This window comes from Eptatretus burgeri, chromosome 17 (assembly GCF_056783735.1).
Source record: "Eptatretus burgeri isolate ZD-2024b chromosome 17, Ebu_testis_v1, whole genome shotgun sequence".
Classification (NCBI taxonomy): domain Eukaryota; kingdom Metazoa; phylum Chordata; class Myxini; order Myxiniformes; family Myxinidae; genus Eptatretus; species Eptatretus burgeri.
The window spans coordinates 20,805,009-20,830,584 of NC_140977.1; the positions used below are offsets into that span (position 1 = coordinate 20,805,009).

At 42.7% G+C, this 25,576-nt stretch overlaps 1 protein-coding gene across 2 annotated transcripts; it reads left to right on the forward strand.

Annotated features, from left to right (window-relative positions):
- The first annotated feature begins 520 nt into the window (after positions 1-520).
- Positions 521-24,962, forward strand: LOC147009504 (integral membrane protein 2B-like). Of its 2 annotated transcripts, none has more exons than XM_085862996.1 (6): positions 521-788; positions 18,042-18,212; positions 21,596-21,814; positions 22,163-22,273; positions 23,358-23,508; positions 24,304-24,962. In XM_085862996.1, exons 1-6 carry the CDS (start codon positions 675-677, stop codon positions 24,399-24,401), a joined length of 864 nt encoding a protein of 287 aa, XP_085719122.1. In that variant the 5' UTR covers positions 521-674; the 3' UTR covers positions 24,402-24,962. The 2 variants fall into 2 exon arrangements, with proteins under 2 accessions (XP_085719122.1, XP_085719121.1); XM_085862995.1 differs by having other exon boundaries at positions 529-788; positions 18,042-18,176.
- Positions 24,963-25,576: the final 614 nt, after the last annotated feature.

Below are 25,576 nucleotides of genomic sequence, written 5' to 3' on the forward strand. Positions count from 1 at the left end.
ATTATTATTATTATTACTGTCCATGAATACAGGTCGGTTTTCTGGTTTAAAAACACAATTCACAAATAACTGCCCACTCCGTCCGTTCCTCCAACCCCTTTTGAGTAAACACGGTTCCCCGTACTATAAATGGTTCCATCCTAATATCGGACTTTACTCGTCTGGTAAACAATAACGAGATACTCAGTAAGCCTGCGCCTTGAAATACCTTTCAGCTCGGCTAGAACCTTTATTTCTTGTCGTTTTAATATCTGGTTCTGTTGTGTTTTGAATTGAAGTCTGAATGAAAGATATGATGATGATAGACCTGCGGAACATTGTGAATCTCTCTCGAATTTAAGGAGCGTGAAGTGAAGAAGATTCACCGTGAAACGCATACGTCACACGCCCCACCCAGTTTGGGGCTATTACTGGTTGCCGTGCCAGATAAGTGAAGAAGATTCACCGCTCGATGCATACGTCACACGCCCCGCCCAGTTTGGGGCTATTACTGGTTGCCGTGCCAGATAAGTGAAGAAGATTCAGCGCTCGATGCATACGTCACACGCCCCGCCCAGTTTGTGGTGTTTCTGGTTTCCGCGTTGACGCCATTCTCCGATCTCGTCTTTTTTTTTTCCACAGTTGTATTTTCCCTCCGTTCCTCTCAGCTTCTTGAGCTCGCTCGATTGTCCGTCATGGTGAAGCTCGCTTTGGGGGTCCCTCTGGGACAAAAAGCGCTGAAGGTCGAGGCGGAGCAGCCTGTCCTCGGAGCCGATGTGGACGAGAAGCGCACCGGGCTCATCACGCAGGTTGGCAATCCATTCGGCGGCCAAAGAGCCCATTTTAATGTTGTACGCGAAGCGTTTCCTCTCACGGTTGTTTATTTATCGTCTTTCCTTTAACCCGCCGGCTGCGTGTCGCCATCCGGACGTTATTTATTTATTGAGGACGTTTCGTGAGGGCGAAATGGTTTCACGTCTTCTTCTTCTTCGTGTTATTCTTCTTCTTCGTGTTATTCTTCTTCTTCGTGTTATTCTTCTTCTTCGTGTTCTTCTTCTTCGTGTTATTGTTCTTGTTCTTGTTCTTGTTCTTGTTCTTGTTCTTGTTCTTGTTCTTCCTCTTCTTCTTCTTCTTCCTCCTGATCTTCATCGCTGCTCATTCAGGGACTTGAACTGTATTTCGACCTTTGTTGCGAATGGAAGTCGAATCACCTCTTTCTTTCATTCCTTTTGAAGTTTTAATATATATATATAATATATATATATATATATATATATATATATATATATATATATATATATATATATATATTTTGTGGTGGTTGCGGTTATCGTAGTAATAGTTTTATTAACCAATAAAATATATTTGCTTGTTTCGTTTTTCCTGCCAAAAGTATTGTACTCGCAGCTATCTGATGTGTTGTTGTTGTTTTCCTTTTCTTGTGATTACTCTTCTTCTTCTTCTTCGCCCAAGGTCGTCCACCACTTCCTTATTGGAAACCGCTCTCATTTGTTTACACTTTACTTATCCTGTTCGAGCAGAGTTTGGTTTCCTTTGCTCAATGTTGTGATTTCCGTGTGTTGTAAGTTCTGTGACCCGCGTGCCTTGTGGCTATATGTACATACTTGGCCTTTTATTATTATTAATTTCAATTTTTACAAAACGAGTTTGGTTACATGATCAAGACCGAGTTATTGCGACTTGAGTAAAGCATCAAGAATGTCGTCGTTAGCGAAGCCATAAATACATGAACATGGTGGAAAGGAGAGAAACTGCAAGAAACATGGAAATAACAGAAGGACACTTTCTTGCAGCGAGAATGAACGAATGGAGGACACCGGGGGGGGGGGTGGGGGGAGGTAGAAATGAAAGAAAAAGAAAGAAACAAATCAATCCCAGAAATGGATGAATCAAAATTACTGCAGAGTGCAACACGGCAATGATGGACCAAAATGACTTCGTTTCCTTGTTTCAGGTCATGCAGGACCTCTCGTTACACCCGGTGTACTCTCGAGGAGACTTTTGTTGTGAATTCCACCTTTGTTGCGTCTTTCAGAAATGAAAGAAAGAAAAATTTAAAAAAATCAATCCCAGAGATGGATTTGTTGCGTCTTCGACCTTTTTTGCGTCTTTCAGAAATGAAAGAAAGAAACAAATCAATCCCAGAAATGGATGAAGCGAAATTACTGCGGAGTGCAACACGGCAATGATGGACCAAAATGACTTCGTTTCCTTGTTTCAGGTCATGCAGGACCTCTCGTTACACCCGGTGTACTCTCGAGGAGACTTTTGTTGTGAATTCCACCTTTGTTGCGTCTTTCAGAAATGAAAGAAAGAAAAATAAAAAAAAAATCAATCCCAGAGATGGATTTGTTGCGTCTTCGACCTTTTTTGCGTCTTTCAGAAATGAAAGAAAGAAACCAATCGATCCCAGAAATGGATGAAGCGAAATTACTGCGGAGTGCAACACGGCAATGATGGACCAAAATGACTTCGTTTCCTTGTTTCAGGTCGTTAGAAATCGTGCGACCTCTCGTTACACCCGGTGTACTCTCGAGGAGACTGAGCACCTTTTCATATTTAATTGCTTTCTGTTCTGTGTGTGGAGAAAATTTTTTTTAAATGCCTTCTTGGTGCGATTCCCGACAGAACATTGACGACCTTCCGATGTGCAGGCGCAGTCAATGATGCACACCTCCTGAGGATCCCAAGCATGTACCATGTGAAATGTCAATCGCAGTCAACACGCACTACATGGCCAAAAATGTGCGGACACCCCTTCAAATTAGTGGATTCGGCTATTTCAGACACACCCATTGCTGACAGGTGAATAAAATCAAGCACACAGCCATACCATCTCCGTAGACAGACATTGGCAGTAGAATGGGCCGTACTGAAGACCTCAGTGACTTTCAACGTGGTACCGTCATAGGATGCCACCTTTCCAACAAGTCGGTTCGTCAAATTTCTGCCCTGCTGGAGCTGCTCCGGTCAACTGTAAGTGCTGTTGTTGTGAATTGGAACCGTCTAGGAGCAACAACAACTCAGCCGCGAAGTGGTAGGCCACACAAGCTCACAGAACGGGACCGCTGAGTGCTGAAGCGAGTGGCACAGAATAATCGGTTGCAACACACACTACCGAGTTCCAAACTGACTCTGGAAGCAACGTCAGCACAAGCACTGTTCGTCAAGAGCTTCATGAAATTGGTTTCCATGGCCGAGCAGCCGCACACAAGCCTAATATCACCATGTGTGAAGCTCACCACCATTGGACTCTGGAGCAGTGGAAACGCGTTCTCTGGAGTGATGAATCGCGCTTCACCATCTGGCAGTCTGACAGACGAATCTGGGTTTGGCGAATGCCAGGAGAACTTTACCTGCCCGTATGTATAGTGCCACCTGTAAAGTTTGGTGCAGGATGAATACTGGTCTGGGGCTGTTTTTCATGGTTTGGGCTCAACCCCTGAGTTGCAGCAAAGGGAAATCTTACAGCTACAGCCTACAACGACATTCTAGACGATTCTGTGCTTCCAACTTTGTGGAAATAGTTTGGGGAAGGCCCTTTCCTGTTTCAGCATACCAATTCCCCCATGCACAAAGTGAGGTCCAAACAGAAATGGTTTGTCGAGATCGGTGTGGAAGAACTTAACTGGCCTGCACAGAGCCCTGACCTCAACCCGATCGAACACCTTTGGGATGAATTGGAACGCCGACTGTGAGCCAGACCTAATCGCCCAACATCAGTGCCTGACCTCACGAATGCTCTTATGGCTGAATGGAAGTAAATCCCCACAGCAATGTTCCAACATCTCGTGGGAAGCCTTCCCAGAAGAGTGGAGGCTGTTGTAGCAGCAAAGAGGGGGGGGGGACCAACTCCCTATTAATGCCCATGATTTTGGAATGAGACGTTGGATGAGCAGGTGTCCACATACTTTTGGCCATGTTGTGTATAAATGAATAACAAGACCCAATCATATGTCACCCATATCTGCAGGGAATAACCAATCAGCTCTCACCTAATCCATTATGCATTCTCATGTATGTACCACTTGTGATTGTTTTGCAGTTGTCGAGTAACTCAGGTGGAGTTTGAAACAGCAAAGGGCTTACCTTGTGTAGCTTTTCATGGTTGCTTGATGTAGCTTTTTTCAGTTAGAAGAGCATGGGAGGAGTTTATTTATTTATAATTCTAGTCACCTGGGGGTAATTGATTAGGTGAGAGCTAATTGGTTTAATTACCTCCACTACCAAAGGTGAAGGAGGTTCTTTTCACCCCCTTTCTGGCTGTTTGTCTGTGTATAGGATATCTCACAAAGTTGTGGATGGATCCGGATGAAATTTTGTGGACAGGTTGGGTGTGTGACAAGGATGAACTGATTAGATTTTGGTGAAGATCCGACTCCTTGAATTTTTAAAGTGATCCTTCATCATGGAGAGAAAGGCCCAAAAACGATATATAGCATATCACAAAAAGTTGTGGACATTTTCGGACGAAACTTTGTGGACATGTTGGGTGTGTGTTGCAAGGACGAATCGATTCGATTTTGGCGAAGATCCGAATCTGGATATGAGAATTATTTAATCTTTAAAGTGATTCTTCACCTTTCAGAGATAGGGTCAAAATTGATATAGGTCAAGACCGTATAGCATGATATTCATAAAATGTATTGGGCCTGATATGTTCTTGTGGATTCGGCATTCTGTGGCGGAGGTATGTGCTCCACCAAGTGCCCTTCTGGTTCCCTTCAGTTATGAGTGAAACGTGATTGGGTCTTGTTTTCATATATGCGCTCATAAAATCTTTCACCCATAATTGGACGAATTGCAAAGAGCTTACCTTGGGTTAGCGTTCTTAGCTGATTTGTGTAGCCTTCTCTGACTACAAAGGTCAAGTGGCGATTCCATACATGTTAAGGAAAATGGACTCGATGGCTGAATTAGTTATAACTCGTACATGCAAAAAAAAACTACAACTTTCAAAAACGACACAGCCGTTCCTTCGCTCTCGTAATTGACCACTGGATTGGGGCATTGTGTTTTTCTATAAATGCACATAAGAAATCGAGAAATTATTAGAATACAGTCAGTCATCACTATCCGGAAGTCCGTACGTTGTAACCGGTAATGGGGAACGCGGCTGAGGTTCTCTTCCCCAACGGCCACGCCTACGCAGCAATGTACAACACACAGATGAAGAAGAGACAGGAGCGGAGGGGAAGTTGTAGTCAGAGACGCTTCTGGGGGTTGGAAGGTGTAATAGTACAGGACGTCATAGCACCGTGTCCTGTCATTGGTTTGGTAAATAAATGGCCATAACTTGGGAACCACTTTTCCGATTAATATCAAACCTTGAAAAGGCACATACTCAGGTCCCCAGCAATATACCTGGCAAGTTTCAATTAGATCGGACACGCACATGCACACACATGGAATTGTAGATAGATTTGCATGTTTAGAGTACATGTATTGTAAACCCCCCCCCACCAGAATGGTGTTTATAAGAAACCTTGTTTCCGCTCCCATCCATCCCCTTGTGTTGTTAAATGTGCGCTCTCATTGCTGCAAGCCAAAGCATTTGGTTCACTTTGTGTATCTCTTCATCGTTTTCATCAAACCAGTCTGTGTTTTCCCTTCTTGGATAACCCACAGTTATAGTTTGAACCATTTCTCCTGCTGTGCTTGTACTGATTCTTCATTTTCTAACACTGCTCGGTAGATTGCAATGTTTCTCTCCAGTTCCTTTTTGAGTGTTCACATCTGCAAGCTTGTTGACATCAAACTTCCTTGGTATGAGATGGTGATTACGACTACCCCCCGCTCCTCTAAGGTCTCCAGTAGTTCTGACAAATCATTTGAGCGTGTCAGTACATCACCCAGGAAATGCATTCTTTTTGAGCGTGGATGCTTCCAAGAGAAAAACCATTTGCATGGTATTTGAAAGTAGGTATTGCTCATGGCGAAGTTGAATTTGATACAACTCGCAAGAAGTACTTGATTCACAATTTGAGTTGATTCTTTCCGAGTACCTAGTCTCTTGTGACGAACTCGCAGATTACTCCGGCAGTGAAATCTCCAAAGACAATTAATTTATCCTCTTGGGGAACCTCGTTAAGAGTTTTCCTGAGAATATCATGGAATTCTCGTTTGGTGGTCTCAGATGCAGTCATTGTGGGAGCATGAGCCGTATTCGGCGTGTCAAAAGCTATTCTCCATTTGGTAATGGCAGACATGAGCCGATCAGACATTCCTTTTGGCAGAGAAACCAGTTGTTTAATTCAGGAATTGACAATGACAAAATCAACATCCTCATAGTCCAGCAGCCAAAGGCCAAATTTTCACCTTACCCTAACATCTCTGATAAAGTTTTTTTTTCTCTGATTATTCACCCTTGGGGTGTATCTAGTGATATCCAGGTGGGTGTGAACCTGTCACCCTTGAGCAACTTTAAATATTCAAGATGGTGTCCAAGATGGCTGCCACAAAGGGCTAAAATTCTTATTCTTTCAATGTAGTGGCCAGAAATCAATGATTTTATTGTTCAAATATATGTTTTGAGTTTCAACAATGTGTAAAATAGTTTGGGAAATATCAGCTGTACCATTGCTATGGTAACTATTAATATGACTACCGTTGTGTCAGTAAAATATAGAAAAGTGTCATATATTTCAAGAACATGTTCATTACAAGTTTTTATTTTTATTTTTATCTTTTTGGCAAATTCTCTTGATCACTGCATTGAGTAAAATAGGATGATGACTTGCATTTTTCTGTTGCCATGGTAACTATCTAAAATGATCACCCTGATTAGTTAGGTGTTAAAGATGCACAGCATATAATGTATATACTTGTACATTTTATCTTATTTGTTTTCCACGTCATAAACCAGATGGGGGCTGATTTGGTAATAAACTGTAAGATGTTGTCATGGTTACCACAAAGATGCTGCTGTAAATTGGTACCGAATGTTTTTAATCATGTTTTATTTTTACTATAGTCCTGCACCAGAAAAGGAAATTTTAGCTGGACCCAAAATTTCTTAATGTTGTTATTTTCTCTACTTCATATGCATCTTCGTGATGTATATTATGATATTCAGTGGGTGTGACCTTCTTAGCCCTGAGCAACTTGATGAATTCAAAATGACGTCCAGGAAATGAGGAAAAATACTAATTTTTACATGTCGATGACAATATCAATTAAAAACGCAATGAACCATGTTTTATATCATTTTAATGACAGCTGGATTCCTCTGAAAACTTAGTTTTACATATATTGTATGATTAAAACGAAATTACTTATTTAGGTCACAATGGCCACAAAGAATGAAAGATTAATATGTTTCTGATGGATTATTGAGAAAATCAGAAAAACAAGTGACTGGGATATCAAAAATATTTTTGGATGAAATATTTATTTCGAATTCATAGTGCATACAAATGCAATAAAAGCCACTAAGGCTTTTTTTTTACGGTAGTTGGTACACGTGCCATAAATAATGGTGACTACATCAAATCAAACATGGTATCTTGTGGGGCTGAAGTTTGTCTGGAGATTCTAAATAAAGATGTCTTCTTTGTCTTCTACTTCCACGACTTGCTTTGTGTACTCATTAAAACAGGCACGGCTGCCTTGGCAGGAGCAGAAAATGGTACGAGCAAGAGTTGAGCTGTTGCAACTGCAGCATCGTGTCTTGCACACATTTTCACTGCTGCAGGTACACCTAATCGATTTGAGAAGCTCTTCTGGAGCAAGAGGGCATTCTCAGGTAGTGGAGTAGGTGACAGAGATGATGAACCTTGCTCATGATACCAACCATATACAGTGGCATCTAAGACTGGTTGCATTGCATCTATTGCCTTCTTCCATACTGCAACTTGGCGATGGGCACGAGCAACATTCTCCATGAACGCTTCATCTGTTGGAGGAAGAGACGGAAGTTTTGGGGCACAAGCGGTACTTCTGCCTACTTTAGAGGCCCACAGTTTCTGTCGCACGTTTGTCATTGACTGACATTCCAGTAGACCATAGCATGATGACATGAATAGTGTGGCTTGCTTTCTTATCTCAGATATATGTACACTGGTGTCCCCAAGGAAACTTAGAGAATGACGACCGGTACGTAGCACCTTTAAGGCAATTCCTTTGCCAATCCCGAAGTAAGTGGTGACAGTATCACATTCTGTGAGTCCATGGGTTGCTGGTAAATCTGGAATAATCTCATGATGCTTTTCCACACTGGCTCTGATGTCGATAGCAGCACGACCCTTCACTGGAGACACCATCGTGACAGGGCAAGAAATTTCTCCATTGAATGTAAAGTGCAGCAAGAGTATAAATGTATCTATCGTCTGCTACCACGAGTGCCTTATTAGGCTTTACAGATGCGATTTGCTGCACAATGATGATATCACCCTCTTCCTGGTTTGTGGTCGTATCACAACACCAAATAATCACACTTTGGTGATCTCCACTGGAACAGTCACTTCCAGTAACTACCAGCTTATGGTGAGTGATGTCATTTTTGTGGTTACCATGGCCACATTAAACAATTAATTAATCACATTTAACCCACCATGATCTAAGAGTTTGAAAACATTTAACTTAGATCAGAAATGCACAGTTTTATGTTGTATATCTTCAGCGCTTATTTCAAACATCACAATTGCATTGGTTGTCATGGTTACCATGGCACCATAACTTCATTACTCATTAATTCTATTTTATGTAAAACGTTATTGTCATTAGTTCATGTATAGAAAAACAACAAAATAATGCAACAATAAACATTTTCTTGAAATTATGGCAATTTGGTTGTTTTAACCATCTTTTACCAACATAATTGTATTATAATTGGTAGTCACTATAGTAACGGTACAGCAAATACTTCACAGACCCTTTTTATTTAAATTGGTGGACCCTAAAGCATATGACATCCAAAAACTCATAGGTCTATAGCAGAAAACACTGAAATAACATGAATTTTCTACTTTTAGTCGATTTTGGCAGCCATCTTGAATATTTCAAATTGCTCAAGGGTGACAGGTTCACACCCACCTGGATATCATGAGATACACCCCAGAGATGAATTATCAGCAGAGAAAAAAAGACTTTATCAGAGATGTTAGGGTTACCCCCCTCGGCTGCTGCACTATAACTCCCTTCATTCACTTGAAGCTTTACCACTTCAGTAAAATGTGTGGCAAGCTATCCCTAAACTCGCTTTGTTCTAAAAAAAAACGTATTTCTTGAAGAGTAAAATGAATATTCAGTTTTTCCAGCTCAAGTGCCACAAGAACAGTGTGCCTTTCTGGCCTTTGATTTCCAACACTGCCTTGCAAGGTTCTAATATCCGAGGTTGCCAAAGTATTTATTGGTTTGCTTCTCTCTGTACTACCAGTACGGATTCCCACTGACTGCGGTACGTTAATCACCCGGTAATTGATGAGTGAGCCATGTTTACCCCTCCTCTTATCAGGGTGTCCTTCATGCAAAGGGGCAAGCAGGGCTGTCTGCCTGGTCGCTTGAATAGCTAGCTGCCTTGTATCTTCGTCGCACACCAAAGACTTGTACGATCATCACATTGAAGTCGTCCATTGTGCGGAATTCCAGCTAACGACTGTAGTGTCCGGAGGGCCGTAGGACTCGGGTAGTCGTGAGGGTTGTCGAACTCTGTTTATTGCCCGTCCGAATGCACACTATTACAGACTACCACAGACGCCTCAGGTGGCGCGAACACCTATATCCCTTGCAGACACGTGACCACCAAAACCTCTCCTCCACGCCTCCACAACGCTCCCCGCATTGTGCCCTGCCCACGCATGCCAGTACACCACACGACTCCCAGCCATTTAAGCCTGTCGTGCCTTTATCCAATCGCCGTGAGGACGACTTCACTAATCCTTGCTTGCGCTTGAGTTTAAAGTGCCACGGTTGCTACGCACCAACCACGACGCACTGGGTCAATAAGCTTCTGTTCCAACCGCCCAATTGTGTGAATGACTGGGGAAGAGGCTAGAATGGCCTACAGTACCCATCTAAGGTGTGTTGTCCTTGCCATTGTCCAGATTGGATTTTTTGCCAAGTGCATGTAATTATTGTCGGAAAAGTCCTTCCTTGGCATACCAGAACTCCTATCCACCTACAAGACCTTCATCCACAGTTTAACGGAGTACTGCTCTCCCATCTGGGCTGGCTCCCATGCCTCAAATCTTGCATGGCTTGACATTGTTGAAACCAAGACTTTCCAGACCATTGGAATCTCCCACGATGAAGCCTAATTCTTGGGCTTATCACTTTGCCATCGCAGACGGGTTGGTGGTCTCTGTCTTATACCGCCTCCTTTGTGGTCTTGCAACCTTTGCTCTTTATGTGCTTTGTCCCACCCAGGTTTCTGCAGGGCTCATGTGGTCCACCATCAACCCTTTTCTGGTGAAACTACCTAAATCCAGGATCGCTGCCCACCTCCACTCATTTGTTCCTGTCCCCCCGCCCCCCACCTGAGAAATCAACGTCCACATCCTCTTCAACCTCATTCTTCTCTGCAGGTCTCCAAGACAGCTGTTCACTACCATGTCAGATCTTCCCCAATCCAAAACCATGATCTTTTTTTACCCTCGCTAACTGCACCCAAATCCCCACCTCGTTCCAATTTTCCAGGTTTCCCTCCTTGGTGTTTCCTTCTGTATCCATCTTGTCCACCCCATGCATGCGTGTCTTGTGTCCCGTTTTTTTGGCCGTTATGTCCTGATCCGTTTGGTGTACTAGCTCTTCCACGAACCGTGACTTTGTATCCAAAAAAAAAACACAACTGATTTTAACTGACTGCTGCCAAATGCTACAATGTTGCTGCTGTCCAGCATAATCCTAATTTATACCATGATTGGGTCCATTAATTTTCATTGTGCCTCAACAGTGTCGGCCTCCCGTTATTCACAACAGGAGAAATACAAAGGCACATTTTGATTGCTTAATTATCGAGCAGGAAGTGGCCTGGTTGGTTTGGTGCCACGAAGTACTGGCAACAGGGTCTTGCTGCAATGGTTGAACCTACCAGGACAAAAAGTCGTGACAGTATTGCCTTTGTCATACATCATACTTCAGCATTGCCCGGGTTCCAGGAATGGGGACCCAAACATATAACCCTGATGCCAACAGGCAACCAGGGAAAAACCCATATATACGAGTGTTGAAAAGTAATGCCTCCTATTCTTTTTCTCCCAAGCAAGTAAAGATATTCTCCAACTCCTTGGCCACAAACCATTGAATGGGAGATCCTGAAATATCTATGCCTCAAGGCCTAATTAATCACACCATGATAGACACAGAGGGGGTAATGACAAGACAAAGTTGCGGGCAAACCTGATAGTCTGGCAGATGGGCCCGGTCTTTTCGCTCCGACAGGGCGAACGTCCCTTTGTGAGAGAGAGACTGTCTCTCTCTGTCTGACACACACACACAGAGAGAGAGAGAGAGATAGATAGAGATAGATAGAGATAGATAGAGATAGATAGAGATAGAGAGAGATAGAGATAGATAGAGATAGATAGAGAGAGATAGAGACTGACTGGGAGACTGGCTCCGGCTGGGTGGGGCGTAACTCAGGCCTTTTGTGCAGTTGTCTCCACCAAGGTCAAGGTGATCTCCTTCCCCTTCCCGAGTCATCCCCACATTTTGTGCCCTCAGGCATGTCATCAATGACACTCACCCTCTCCTCTTGATCACCAGTTGGCACCGCTTGGTCTGGTGGGCAGGCTGACTCTGCTGTGAATTCTCACCCCAAGCCCTCTGGGGTAATTCAGGCCTGGCAGGTGCCTTGGCCATTTTCCTGCCAAAACTACGGTGTCGAGGCTTATTAGACGCTTAAAAAGAAACATAAATGATTTATTACAAAGGGTAAAACATCAAAAAAATAGGGTCAAATTGTTTGATGATTTTAGAAACAGCCATTGGGAAAGTGACAAATCTTCAAACGAGATTACATGAGTGACGCATATCTAATATCACAATTACAGTGCCTATAAAAAGTCTACACCCCTTTTCAAAATTTTCACCTTTTTTTGTTACCTTGTGGCCTGGAATTAAATTGCATTAAATCAGACTTTTTTTCCACCTTTCATTTACACATCGTAACCAACAACTAAGGGAAAAACAAATTTGAGAAAATCGATTAAAAACATATAACTAGAATATCTTGGTTGGATAAGCGTCCACCCACTTATAATAGCAATCGTAAATTAGCTCAGGTGTAACCGAAGTCTGATGGTGTCTGAGTAAATTAGCTCAGACGTAACTGCCACCGAAGGTGAAGGAGGTTATGTTTTCACCCCTTTCTGTTTGTTTGTTTTGTCTGTGTGCAGGATATCTCAAAGTTGTGGACGGATCCGGATGAAATTTTGTGGACAGGTTGGATGTGTGACAAGGACAAACTGATTATATTTTGGTAAAGATCCGAATCTGGATCCGACTACTACAATTTTTAAAAGTGATTCTTCACCATTGAGAGATAGGGCTAAACTAGTATATAGCACAATATCTCAAAAAGTTGAGGACGGATTCGGACGAAACTTGGAGGTCAGGTTGGGTGTGTGGCAAGGATGAATTGATTCGATTTTGGTGAAGATCCGGATCTGGATATGAGAGTTATTTAATTTTTTTCTCAGTGATTCTTCACCATTGAGAGATGGGGCCAAAATCGATATAGTATTGTACAACATGATATTTCAAAAATGTATTGGGCCCGATATGTTCTCGTGGATCAGGCATTACGTGCCGGAGGTTTGTGCTTTACCGAGTGCCCTTCTAGCTTCAGAATAAAATCAGCTGTTCCTTCAATTTCCTCTGTTGAGTAGTGCATTTCACAGCAAAGACTCAACCATGAGAACCAAGGAGATTTCATAAGACCTTCGGGATAAAATTGTGGCAAGGTGCAGATCAGGCGTATAGTAACAGTGAATGGCGTATAGCCCTAACCCTAACCCTAACCCTAACCGTGAATGGCGTATAGTACCACCAAGACCCTGCTTAGATCAGGCCGTCCCTCCAAACTGGATGACCAAGCAAGGAGGAGACTGATCAGAGAGGCCACCAAGAGGCCAATGGCAACTTTGAAAGAGCTACATGCCTTTATGGCAAAGTTTGGTCATTGTGTGCACGTGACAATATCCCAAGCACTCAAAAATGTCTGTCTGGTCTGAACGGTAGGGTGGCAAGAAGGAAGCTATAACAAAAAAGCCCACCTTGAGTCCCGTTTGAGGTATACAAACAACTACTCCGGAGATTCTGAAGCCATGTGGCAAAAAGTTTTGTGGTCTGACGCAGCCAAAATGGAACTTTTTGGCCTAAATGCAAAACGTTACTTTTGGCACAAACCCAACACAGCACATCATCCAAAGAGCACTGGAGCACTGGGATGGTCATCCCTACTGTGAAGCATGGTGGTGGCAGCATCATGTTATGGGGATGTTTCTCATCAGCAGGGACTGGGGCACTTGTCACGATAGAAGGGGACATGGAGTAAAATACAGAAACATCCTAGAGGAAAACCTGCTGCCCTCTTCAAGAAAGCTGAAATTGGGACGGAAGTTCACCTTTCAGCATGACAGCGACCCGAAGCACACAGCCAAAGTTACACTGGAGTGGCCAAGGAACAAAAAGAGAAATGTCCTCGAGTGGCCCAGTCAGTATCCCGACCTAAATCAAATCAAAAATCTGTGGCATGACTTGAAGATTGCTGTCCATCAACAACACTCCCCACACAACTTGACTGAGCTTGAACAGTTTTTTGCAGAAGAATGGGTAAATGTTGCCCAATCAAGGTGTGCAACGTTGGTAGAAACCTATTCCAACACTCATAGTTGTAATTGCTGTCAAAGGTGCTTCCACCAAGTATTAATGTGGGTTCGGGGGGAGAGGGTCGACATTTATTCATCCATCGGGACCATACTCTGAACAGAGCGTCGGTGCTGCCAAACTCTCCTGGGCTGTTTGGCACAATCCTGGATACTCACCACTCCGACACAGGATACTTGAATGGCTCGATCATCTCACCAAGCTGGTACTCATTTTGCCGACCTCGGAAGTATGACGGCTGAGTCAACCCCACCTGGTATTGATTCACCGGCCGAGCAGGATTTGAACTCGGGACCTGAGGATCCCAAGCCCACCACCTTAACTATTAAGCTAACACCAGGCATGTTGACACTTATCCAACCAAGATATTCTAGTTTTTTGTTTTTCTGAAATTTGTAGAATTTGTTTTTCACTCGGAAGTTGTGGGTTACGATATGTAAATAAAGGTGGAAGTCTGATTTAATGCAATTTAATTCCAGGATATAAGGCAACAACAGGTGAACATTTTGAAGGGCTGTAGACTTTCTATTGGCACTGTAATTACTTTACTCTTATGCTAGACATTCCCTTTAAAGGAAATAACTCTGCTATATACTTTGTTAAAAGCATATTTAACCCATGAGAAGTAATTTCCCCAATAATGTATCTTCTCTCATGGGTTTCATTCTCCCTTTATAGAGACTTCTTCCCTTTTATGAAGTCCTTCAACGTTTTGATCAGTTATTTGTCTCAAAAAACCAGTGGCTCGGAGGTTGAAGTTGCTGTTTATAAATTGGGAGCGGGAGCGGGAAGGAGGGGGAGGAGTTGGTTCTCCACAACCCCTGCTTTTAAAATTTTATTTATATATTGTGCTTATGCTGTATCTCTCAATCAAGTGGTGCTGTTGTGGTTGGTTGATCTTTTCAAAGAAAAATAATGCCCAAACTGCTTTTGTATTTCTTGCTGCCAAATTAAACAAATTTTGGCCTTGTCAGGATGAAGAGTAGCACTGGGGAATTCTGGGTGAAGTCTCCACTTTTGGCAACAAAGTGTGAATGTGGCACTCGCTGTATGTGGCACATCTCCACTTGTGGTGTTCCAAATTCCTTTTATGCTGCCGTTTTGATCTTGTCACACAGTGTCTTGAACGTCTGAGTTGGCTCCTCGCCTATCGCCTGGGTTAGAATACAACATGTTGGCGTTCATTCGCAAACCGTTGATGTCTTTCTGGCTGCGATTATGTACGCAGTGTTCCTTCGGGGATTGTGGTTTGGGGGTGGTGGGTTAGCTTTGATACAATGCCTTGCTGTGCGATTATTCCACACTCAGTTATAAAGTGAAACTTTTTTTTGTCTTATTTTCTGGATTGTTTTCATTTTATTTTGGCCGAAGTTTATTTCTTAAATTACTTATTCATAGTGGACCTGCCGCTTCTGTGCTACAAGTGATGAAACCGAGGAAAGCTGATTTGGATGTTGGATGGTCTACAAATCAGGCATTATATTATATATATATATATATATATATATATATATATATATATATATATATATATATATATATATATATATATATATTGGTGGTGGTGAGGATAAGCCCCACAAGTTTAGGTGTGCAAAATAGCATCCCAAAAATGACAACATGAAGTCATTGAGTTTCAGATCAAATCCTAACTCATCAGGTGCGTGCGTTTCTGGAGTCGGTTAATGTGTGCCATCCCAGTCCTGCTCTTCGAAGCCACTTCATTAGAATGGTCACAAATTAATTTTCAGGTAAAGGAGGCTTTGTGTGTGTGTGGTTGAGACGAGGACTGTGGTTTCGAATGACCTCTTTACTAAATTGTGCCATGAGGTTTGCACAGCACTCAAACAGACAAAAAGCACAAACACAAACTCAGAAGCATTTGAAGGGATTGTGTTGCGCAAAATGTAAGTGGTTAAACACCAGATTGCATATGATGTAATGAAATGCAATGGTTGAAATCAACAGGAAGTTGATTCAAGATGCTAGTCGCTGTGGGAAGCAGAGATAAGTTGACGTTTCGGGGAATAACCCTTCGTCGGAGCAAAACTGTCTGACCTCAATCGACGTCCTGTTGATTTAATTTGTTATTCGACCCGTCTGCTGATTCAGATATACACTCGACTTCATCAGCAAGACCAGTTCTTCATTCTACTGTGAGGAAATGCAACTTCTTGTTTTTGCCATCTGGTTCAGGCTTCTCCAGCGATTTGATTGGTACATTTGCCACCAATGACCCTGACAACAATCGCAATAGCCTGTGATGATGATGTTGCTTCCGCCACTTGATTCTCAACATCTGAGCATTTTTTTTTTTTTTTTAGAGCCGTTTGTTTCCTCACCATTGTGTTGACCAAGTATCTTGTGCATCCATTGTTTCTACTCATTTCCCCTCCTCCCCCCCTTTGATTTTCAGCACAATATGCATCTGGGTGTGCTTTTTGTCATGGATGTGACGGTTGCACACTTTTCACAACCCACTACCCCGACCTCCCCCCCCCCCATCCAACCCATTGCTTTGATCACCTGGGAGTTGAGCATAGCCACACGTCGGGGGGGACTGTAGTCATGGTAGGGACATATGATTGCGTGATTCTCTCGCCGCAAATGCTGGGGATGAGAAAGTGATGTAACAGACATCTGCTTTGCTTTGCTTTCCGTTGACCTGCCCATCTGAGGTCCCCCATATTCTTACTAGGTCTTGAACAATGGACAACGTAGTTGTAGTTTTTATCGTGGTAACGGTCTCTGTAATATTTGAGTCCAAAGCAAGCCGCCAAAACGATTCGACTGAAGGGGATGAACGCTTTGAGAATGGATCAGGCGTGAAAAGGGTGAAATATCACTGGAAATCGTGAGGTGTTGTCATGAAGAAGCTATTTTTAAAGGCAATTGCTTTTCGTCCTGCGTCGTCGTAGGTGGGAATGGAGGGAGGGGATAAATCCTCGGTCTTCCTCCCTGTGAACCAAGCAAGATTTAATTTAAATATTTGTCTGCACAAGATAACGCAGGCTTCCTTGCTTCCAAATCTGAGAGACTTTTCCCTTCTTGTGGAATAATATCTGCCAAATAAAAGGTCACTTTTTGAGTGTGGTTCCCCTTTGTTGAATAGCCACAGGTGAGCAGATGCATCGACCTGGCCGTTTTTATTTATTTATTATTTATTTTCAACTTGTGCTCTTTTCACCCGAGCTGTGCTACTCTCGGTTCTCCACAACGCTCAATAAATAAAAAAAAAATTGTTTTGATTCAGGTTCGTTCCTTTCAAGTTTTGTTTAATCTGTGACTTGAGCCAATTATCTTGCAGTCCCGTGAACCTTGGTGGAGCATGTCGCTTTGGTGTGGTAGAACTTGTACCTAATATACTTGTCAATACAGAATTTGTCTGTGTTGCGTTGTGCAGGATGGAATCCCAGAAGTGAGTGGAGTATCTGGTTATCTTGCTCTCGCTGTCCCCCTCCCCTCCCCATCACCCTGTCCTGGGGCCGCAATCTGTGCACGTTTCGTCAGGATAGTGTGTATTGATAAGTATCGTTTCATGACGACGTATCGTTGGGCCTCTACAAATTTCACCAAAACAAGTGAAGAATGTACACAATCTGTGGCGTGCTTATCGAGGCCTCCGGACTCGACTAGCACGCCCAGGTGGCCTTCAGCACAATTTGACAAGTTGTCTGATCGCACTACAACATCTTTGTGGAATTTTATCGTATCTTTATTTTCTCCATTGAATGTGGATTATGTCCGAGTTGGCCAGGGTATGAGGGTGTGAGTCGATCGGTCCACACTGTTTCTCGAATCTGTTATCTATCCACCTTGTTCGATGCTCTCTTGTTTTAAACCTTCCTTTTACCATCAGTTGCTTGAATTGTAAGTGCATTTTGCTTGCAATCAGTGGCTCAAAACTGAACGTACAAATACACTGCCGTTCAAACCCGATGATGTAAACCAACTTGCAAAAGAAAAATGTGGTGTCGTGTCGATCTGCTTGCTTTTCAGGTAGCATTGGCACAGATTTGAATCTTGCATTGTGTCGAGTGTTGATGCACCCTTTTCATTGAGCTCTTCCGAGAGCTTGAGAACGATGTCGAAAATAGATAGGCTCCATTGAAGGGAATTATTTATTTCTTTGGAATATATTTGTGAATCGGTGCTGTGTTAAGAAGGTACGATGTAGTTTTCATTTTCTAATTGACTGCCTTGTGCTTCAACAGGATGTGGAAGCGATGACTGTGCCTTCTCGCCGAAGGAGCAAGTCCTGGGGAGTCTGCCTGGTGTTGGGCCTGGCACTGATGCTTGCTGGACTTGTAGTGGTTGGCACATATCTTTATCGCTACTACATCACCCATGTACGTGACAATCACTTGACAGGGTCTTTGCCTGTGGTAAGGGTTTGGCCAAGCGTCTGTTGAGCTCATTTTGTGTTTTGCCAGATTGTGTAATTGTTGACGGCATACGGGACATTTTCACAAAAGCGGGTCAGGTAACGGTAAAGACTGTCCGATAATTTTTATCAAGCATATATTGCCCAGTCAGTGCAGAGGCCTCATGGCGATCCTGCGTTGCTGACATCATTTGAACATTTTTCTAGGCCTTATAAGGGGTTCAAGCACTATTTCGAGAATATCAAAGAAAGTTGATTTTTGAGTTTGTTCTTTACCGTTGCCTGACCCGCTTTTGTGAAAATGTCCCATACTCGTTTTTATGGAGTTGCCATGATAAAGTTGTCTGACCACACTTGGTACAACTGAGGTTTGAATTTATTTTTAATTTTTTTAAAATTCTCTGAAAGCCAAGATATCCCACAGTCTAATCTTTATTCAAGATTCCTTAAACAAGAGAGGGATATTCCCTTTATGTAAACGGCAAAACAAGATATCGTATCTTCATACAAGACTCCATAAACAAAATATACGAGCAAATATATTTTCTTGGAAAAATAATTGCCGTAATGGTTTGAACAGACTCCTGGGTCTCGCCATTAGCCATGATCTTTCTTGGGCAAACCACATTTCAAAGTTTGTCTCCAAAGCCAGCCACCGACTGGGCATCCTCCATTGTACAAAGTCCTTCCTTGGAATACCTGAACTCCTGTCCACCTACAGGCCTTCATCCGCAGCTTGAGGGTATATCGCTCTCCCATCTGCGCTGGCTACCTTGCCTCACATCTCGTTCAGCTTGATGCCATGGAAATTAAGGGCTTAAAGATTATTGGAATCTCCTGTGATGAAGCTGAGTCTGGATAATTCACCTCACCACTGCAGACAGATCGGTGGTCTTTCTGGTCTTGCACCCTCTGCTCTTTCCATGCTTTGTCTCCCCTCCCCCGCCTCAGGTTTCTGCATGGCACACTTGATCCACCATCAACCCCCTTCTGGTGAACATACCTTGAACCAGGATGACTGCTCACCTCAACTCATTCGTTCCTCTTGTTTTCTAGATTGTGAAACCAACTTCTACATCTTCTTCAATCTTGTTCTTCCATCCAAGTCTTCAAGACGGCTGTTCACCACCATCTTGGATTGTCCTCAATCCAAAACTATGATCTTTTCCACCCTGGTTAATCTTCCCACCCCACCCAAATTCCTCCTCCTTCCAAATTTCTAGTTTTTCCTCTTGAGAGTTTTCTCCTGTATCCATCTTGTCCACCCCATGCATCCTTTCTTGCCCCCACCCCTACAAATTCCTCCCCAAACAATTGTTTGGCTGCCTTCCCTTGTCTTGGCCTTCAGCTCTGTTGCTGGCGTCCCTCCCCCCCCCCCACCCCATCTCTCAACTGTTCCTTTTGTCCTGTTGCGTCATAATCCATTCATTATACTCGTGCCAGCTCTCCCATGAGCCTCGACACTGCATATACAAAAAAACAGATGCATTGTGGGTGACCATTTCTCTAAAATGCACGCCCCTTTGGTAATGCTGCCAAAGGACTTGCCCGTACAGACGGGTTAATTTTCTCACTTTTATGAAGTCTTTAATTATAACTTCTAATATTGGCTCCCTCTCGTTGGCACTCTGCGATACACATTTACTTAGACAATTGGGGTCCTCTCCCCACTTTGACCCCGCAGAATATTAATTTGCCTCCCCCCTCCCCAAACCATCCTGTGCACCCCATGAGTACATCCACAACCTGCATTTAATTTTCGATGTAGTTTGATAATTCCCTACTGATTTGATGTCTGTTTTACAGAAAGAGAATTCCGGTATTTTTATAGTACTTGCACATACACATTTGCATCAGGCATTTGTGTGTTCCCTCCACCCCTGAACCCTGGGGGCTTATCACATTTTTCTTATCGTTTAAAACCTTCTCGAGAACACCGAGTGCAACCAGTGGTTTTCAACCTGTTCCGTTCAGTGGTTTAGGAATGCACAAAGTCAAACAAACGGACACTTCTCAAATTTTATACAACACATCTTCTATCAGAGGGGGAAAAAGTAACATTTTGATTCCAACTCAAACGAGGTATTGCATGTTTTGTCTGCAGCAATCGCGGCAGCTGTCTAATATACACTGTCCAATGAGGGTACGTTAACTCTCGTGATATTTCATTTCAAAAAAATTAACTTTGTGGGGGGTCGAGTGTAGTTACTTTCTGTCTGCGAGACAGTGACGTCTCACTTGTAACTCAATGTTTGCTGACCAGAATTTACAATAACTGTTACAAGCAAAATATCCCGTGTTTGCTTCTGTGCAAAGTATGGAAATGGACGTCCTTACACATGACGTCATCACACAGCGATGTCGACAATAGCAGGAATGCACGAATAATTGGAGCCTGTTTATAACATCCTAAAACTCATGGAAAAATGAGACTAGAGAGGATAGAAATTTTTATTTGCTGATTGCTATGAGAATAAGAAGTGTAGGAAATATCATGCAAACGTGACCATTTCGTACGAGGTCTCACCGTCATCTAATCTAATATATAGCTGAGTTTGTGTCTGTGGGTGGATGGGTATGTCTGAACAAGGAACGTTTTCAACAAAACGAAAATACTCATGATTAATATTTAAAGTCTTTCATTAAAGAAAAAATGTCCTTTTATTGGTGTTTTGTATGTACTATATGCTGTTGAGATGTCCAGTGGTGTGTTCAGTTACCAAGCACGAGCTAGCACTTGCCAAGCCAGCCGTTCCTTATCAACGGTTTCTAATGGAGTGCTTGCTTGAGTGCTTAAGCCACTTGGCAAGCTCTCTACAAGAAACTGGGTAACTGAATGCATCCCAGATTCATTGCATAGCGATGATAAACTTCTATCGCATCATCATTTCAGCCATATCGATGAATTTGTCCCTCAAGGGGTGGGGTTGGAAGAGGCAGGGGAAGGGGTGGGTGGGAGGAGGTACCCGATGTTGCCCAGCAGTGCTGGGTACCCCTGCCAGTCTATATGTATGTATATTATTTATATATATATATATATATATATATATATATACATATCGATATACACATGTTTTATGTATGTTGGGGGAAGGAGGGGTAGTCTAAAGGGAATGGGGGGATGGGTGTGTTACGTTCGGGGGCCAGCTTGAATGTTAACGAGCCAGATGGGTTTTAAAATAATTTTTCCTGACTAACGGTCAAAAATTGGCAAAAGTCCATTATCTTCAGCATTTCACGCACACGCACACGCACACGCACACGCAGACACACACACGCAGATGTTGTTCACCAAGATGTCATAATCCTTTCACCAGGCATAATTGTCGATCAGTTATGATAAGTGACCAACTCGTAACATTCTGCTTGCCCGTCATTGTGCAGGAATCCCGCGTGTTTCGCTGTGGCTTGATGTATACCGATGGACAACATGGTGGCCTGCCGGTCACTCAGAATCTTCAACATGCAGGATATCCCTTGCCACTGATGTCCATTGAGGAGGATGTAGAAATAGACGTGGAGCGCAATGTTGAGATCATCCGTGTGCCAGTACCTGAATTTTCAGAGAGTGACCCAGCAGAGATTGTGCATGACTTTCACCGGGTGCGTATCCATGTGTATCCGACTTTCACCTTTCATGTATCTGTATGGATCCGCTTTTCATCGGGTACGTTTCCGTAGTTTTGATCGGGTACATACATCATGCAAAATGGCAATAGGTACCCACTCCAGCGTTTGTCATAAAACTTGTTTTCTTGGTAAAAGATCATCACTTGAGCATTCTTCCTTTCTACAGAATTATATGCGAGTTAAGGAAGTGGTTCAGGTTTTGATGTGAGAAACCTTGGTTTCTATGTTTGAGTTTCTCATGTTAAACAAACCTAGCAAATCGATCTGTACACACAATTTCATACACTACTTACTTTCACCCCCATCCGACTGTCTTTGCAGCTCCTCACAGCATATTATGACATCTCCCTGAAGAAATGCTATGTGATTCCACTGAACACATCTATCATCATGCCACCTCAAAGTCTGTTAGAGCTTCTTCTCAACATCAAGGTTTGTATCTTTCTCCAATGCCTCTGAGGTTGCAACGCCCCATTTGAGTCTTCATCGACAACATGCATTCCTTCATTGTTCAGGAGTCAGGAACCCACATGTCACATTGGCTGTTGCCATGTGGAATCTGACAAGCAGATGGTACCTGCCACACAACCACGTACGGATACGTACAAAAGTTTTGATGATTTTGTTGACTCGGTCAAATATTTGTACCGAATTATTACCTCTGCCACCAAAGGTTCCATCCATCCATTGGGACCATACTCTGTGCAGAGCGTTGGTGCTGCTTAAGCAGTCTCCTTGGCTATTGGGTACAATCCTGGACAGGCCACCACTCTGACGCAGGATACAAGCAAGCTGGTACTCATTTTGCTGACCTCAGAAGGATGACGGGCCGAGTCAACCCCACCTGGTATTAATTCAACAGAAAAAGTTTGGATTTGAACTCGGGACCATAGGATCCCAAGCCCACCACTCTAGCCATTAAGCCAACACCAGGCATCAACCAAATGTTGCCAGAGATTGTTTTCCTCCCTGTCTGTTTGGTTGTCCGTTTGTCTGTCTGTGAGCAGGATATCTCAAAAAGTTATAAGTGGATTTGGACGAAACTTGGTGGACAGTTGAGAGATATATATATATATATATATATATATATATATATATATATATATATATATATATATATATATATATATATATATATATATATATATATATATATATATATATATATATATATATATATATATATATATATATATATATATATATAGTTACGAGGACAAATTCATTCGATTTTGGTGGAGATCCGGATCCTGTAATTTAAAAAAGTGATTCTTCACCTAAGATGGGGCTAAAAACGATATATAGTGCAATGTATCAAAAAGTTGTGGATGAGTTATGACAAAACTAGGTGGATAAGTTTGGTAGGTGAGAAGAACTAGCTGATTAGATTTTGCTTGGTGCAGATTCAGATCTGGCCTATCGGTGGGATACAAAATGTAAACTGTTCAGCTTGGCATAGGTATGCGCTCTACCGAGTGCCGTCCTAATTTGTGTGTGATCGTGTGTGTATACACAGATGGGAACATACTTGCCGCAGACCTATCTTGTGCATGAGGATTTGGTTGTGACGGAGCAAGTGCAGGATGTTGATGGCCTTGGCTTCTTCATCTTCCGCATGTGCCACGGGCATCCGACCTTCCGCCTGCAACACCGCGAAAGAGAGCCGGGTACGTGAACGGCCATACCTGTGTAAACCTATCTCCACACCCATTACCTTGACGTTCTCTAGTGCCTATGCAGCTCCTAATTTTTCTGTCTATTGTAGCCACAAATGACAATCAAGAACAAGTGTTTCTCTTCTTTTTACAGCGCGGTAACATCGCGCTGTTATATAATTGGCTATTCTGTCCTGTCTTCTGTCACACTTATTGCCGGGTGGGTTGTGGGCGGTGTTAATGCGGAAGAGTGACCTTTTTGTGCTGAATCGTTTTCTGTGTGACGCCGGAAGTTGATTTTCTGAGCAGGAAGTGATAATCTTCCTGTTCCGTTAGTTGTTGACGCGCAGCGTTGTAACTCTCGTTCTTCATTGTTTTTCACCAGAAGTGTTTTTAAAACGTTTTGTGGAGGTGATTTCTTCCTCCTTTTTTTGGTGACAAGTGGTTATTACAGCACAGTGACATCGCTCTGTTATATAATTGGCTATTCTGTCCTGTCTTCTGTCACACTTATGGCCACATACGTCCCTTTGATCTGAGGGCTATAAATAGAAATTTGTCCAACGTCACAACTCTTCCCATCATGCATGCTAATTCACCGTGTCTACATTTAAATTTTATAACTGCAAAATTGTTTCATCATTCCTAACCTAGACTTTTACTGCCCCCAGCCACGCGATATCGAAGTATTCTCTTCTTGTAATTTTTTCTCTTTACACTTTGCATTTGAAATGTTTTTCATTTTGTGCAAAGGTAATTTTGAATTCAATGATTTTCTTGCTTTTTACGTACCTGTCTGTCATGCAGGCCTGTTCGTTAAGCGAGAGGCCGAGGAATGCCACGACATTGTCTCCTTTGCCAACCATTTTGTGATCAAAACTCAGATCTGTGTGAGAAGCGGCTGAGGCTCGGCTGCTGGGGGAAATGAGGGAAGGGATTCAATGGATTGAGTATAAAAAGAAGCTTTGGTGCGGGGCAGTGGTGCGTAAGAGTGTGGGTGACTTCCTTTTCATCTCCAAATGCCTTGTGACTTTACATCTAGTCTGGTATTTTTTATCTTTCCCCATCTGCATTCCTACTGTTTCTGTGATGTTGGCAATTTTATTTTTCCTCTTCTTATTCTTGTGCTTGTCTGTATGGTGACACCACAAGTCGCCATGGCTGTGGTTTTTTGCGATTTTTATTTCCTGCTTTCCTTTCTGCCTTAGCTGATATGTAGGCTGTCTCGCTTTCTCTGTCTCGCTTTCTCTGTCTCGCTTTCTCTGTCTCGCTTTCTCTGTCTCGCTTTCTCTGTCTCGCTTTCTCTGTCTCGCTTTCTCTGTCTCGCTTTCTCTGTCTCGCTTTCTCTGTCTCGCTTTCTCTGTCTCGCTTTCTCCTTTCTTCCTCTTCCTTTGTTCCTCCATCACTCATCTCCCTTTTGAAACGAGACAGTTCTTTCTTTGATTCATCCATGTTAAACAAAATTTTTTTTTAAATTCTAAATATTGTTGCGCTTGTTGAAAATTCTTGAGGTTGTATGACTCATGTTGATGCACTGTTCTATATAAGCGCAGTCATAGACCAGTTGTGTGTACCACGCTTTATTGCTGGGTTGATTGCTGTTGCTGAATTTAACTAATAACCTTTGGCGTTACCATTCCTAATTCCCAATATATTTTCGTTTTAGTTTTTTCTTGCCGTGATGCAGCCAGGTGATGTTTCGCACAATGAAGTCGCAAAATAACAATATAAATTAACAGTAGTTGTAATAATAATAATAATAATACGAAGGGTAAGTGGATAAATTTTGATATGATGTGGATAGGTTTGCAGGGACGAGCCATGTGTCATGACTTCAGAGAGCGAATTGGTTCATGTTGGTGGTTCAGTGATGGGTGAGGTCATTTTTTATGAACTCTTGGATGAGAGAATACCGATGTGTGCAATTGATCTTGTAATCTTCACCCCTTCTCATCCTCTTCCTGTTCCACCCCTTAGATGTTGATTCCACTTGGATTTGCTTAACCTTGTCCAGTTATGCCGAAATAAAATGTTATACCAAATATCTATCTCTTTTTGGGGCCTGGATGCCATCACTCAA

What these genes read in the sequence shown, in the direction of transcription:
- LOC147009504 (XM_085862996.1), top strand. Translation starts at nt 675, where the DNA reads ATGGTGAAGCTCGCTTTGGGGGTCCCTCTGGGACAAAAAGCGCTGAAG. An exon ending in GCACCGGGCTCATCACGCAG is followed by an intron (nt 789 to 18,041) that starts GTTGGCAATCCA and finishes GTGCTTCAACAG; the next exon opens with GATGTGGAAGCGATGACTGT. An exon ending in AGCTTCTTCTCAACATCAAG is followed by an intron (nt 22,274 to 23,357) that starts GTTTGTATCTTT and finishes GTGTATACACAG; the next exon opens with ATGGGAACATACTTGCCGCA.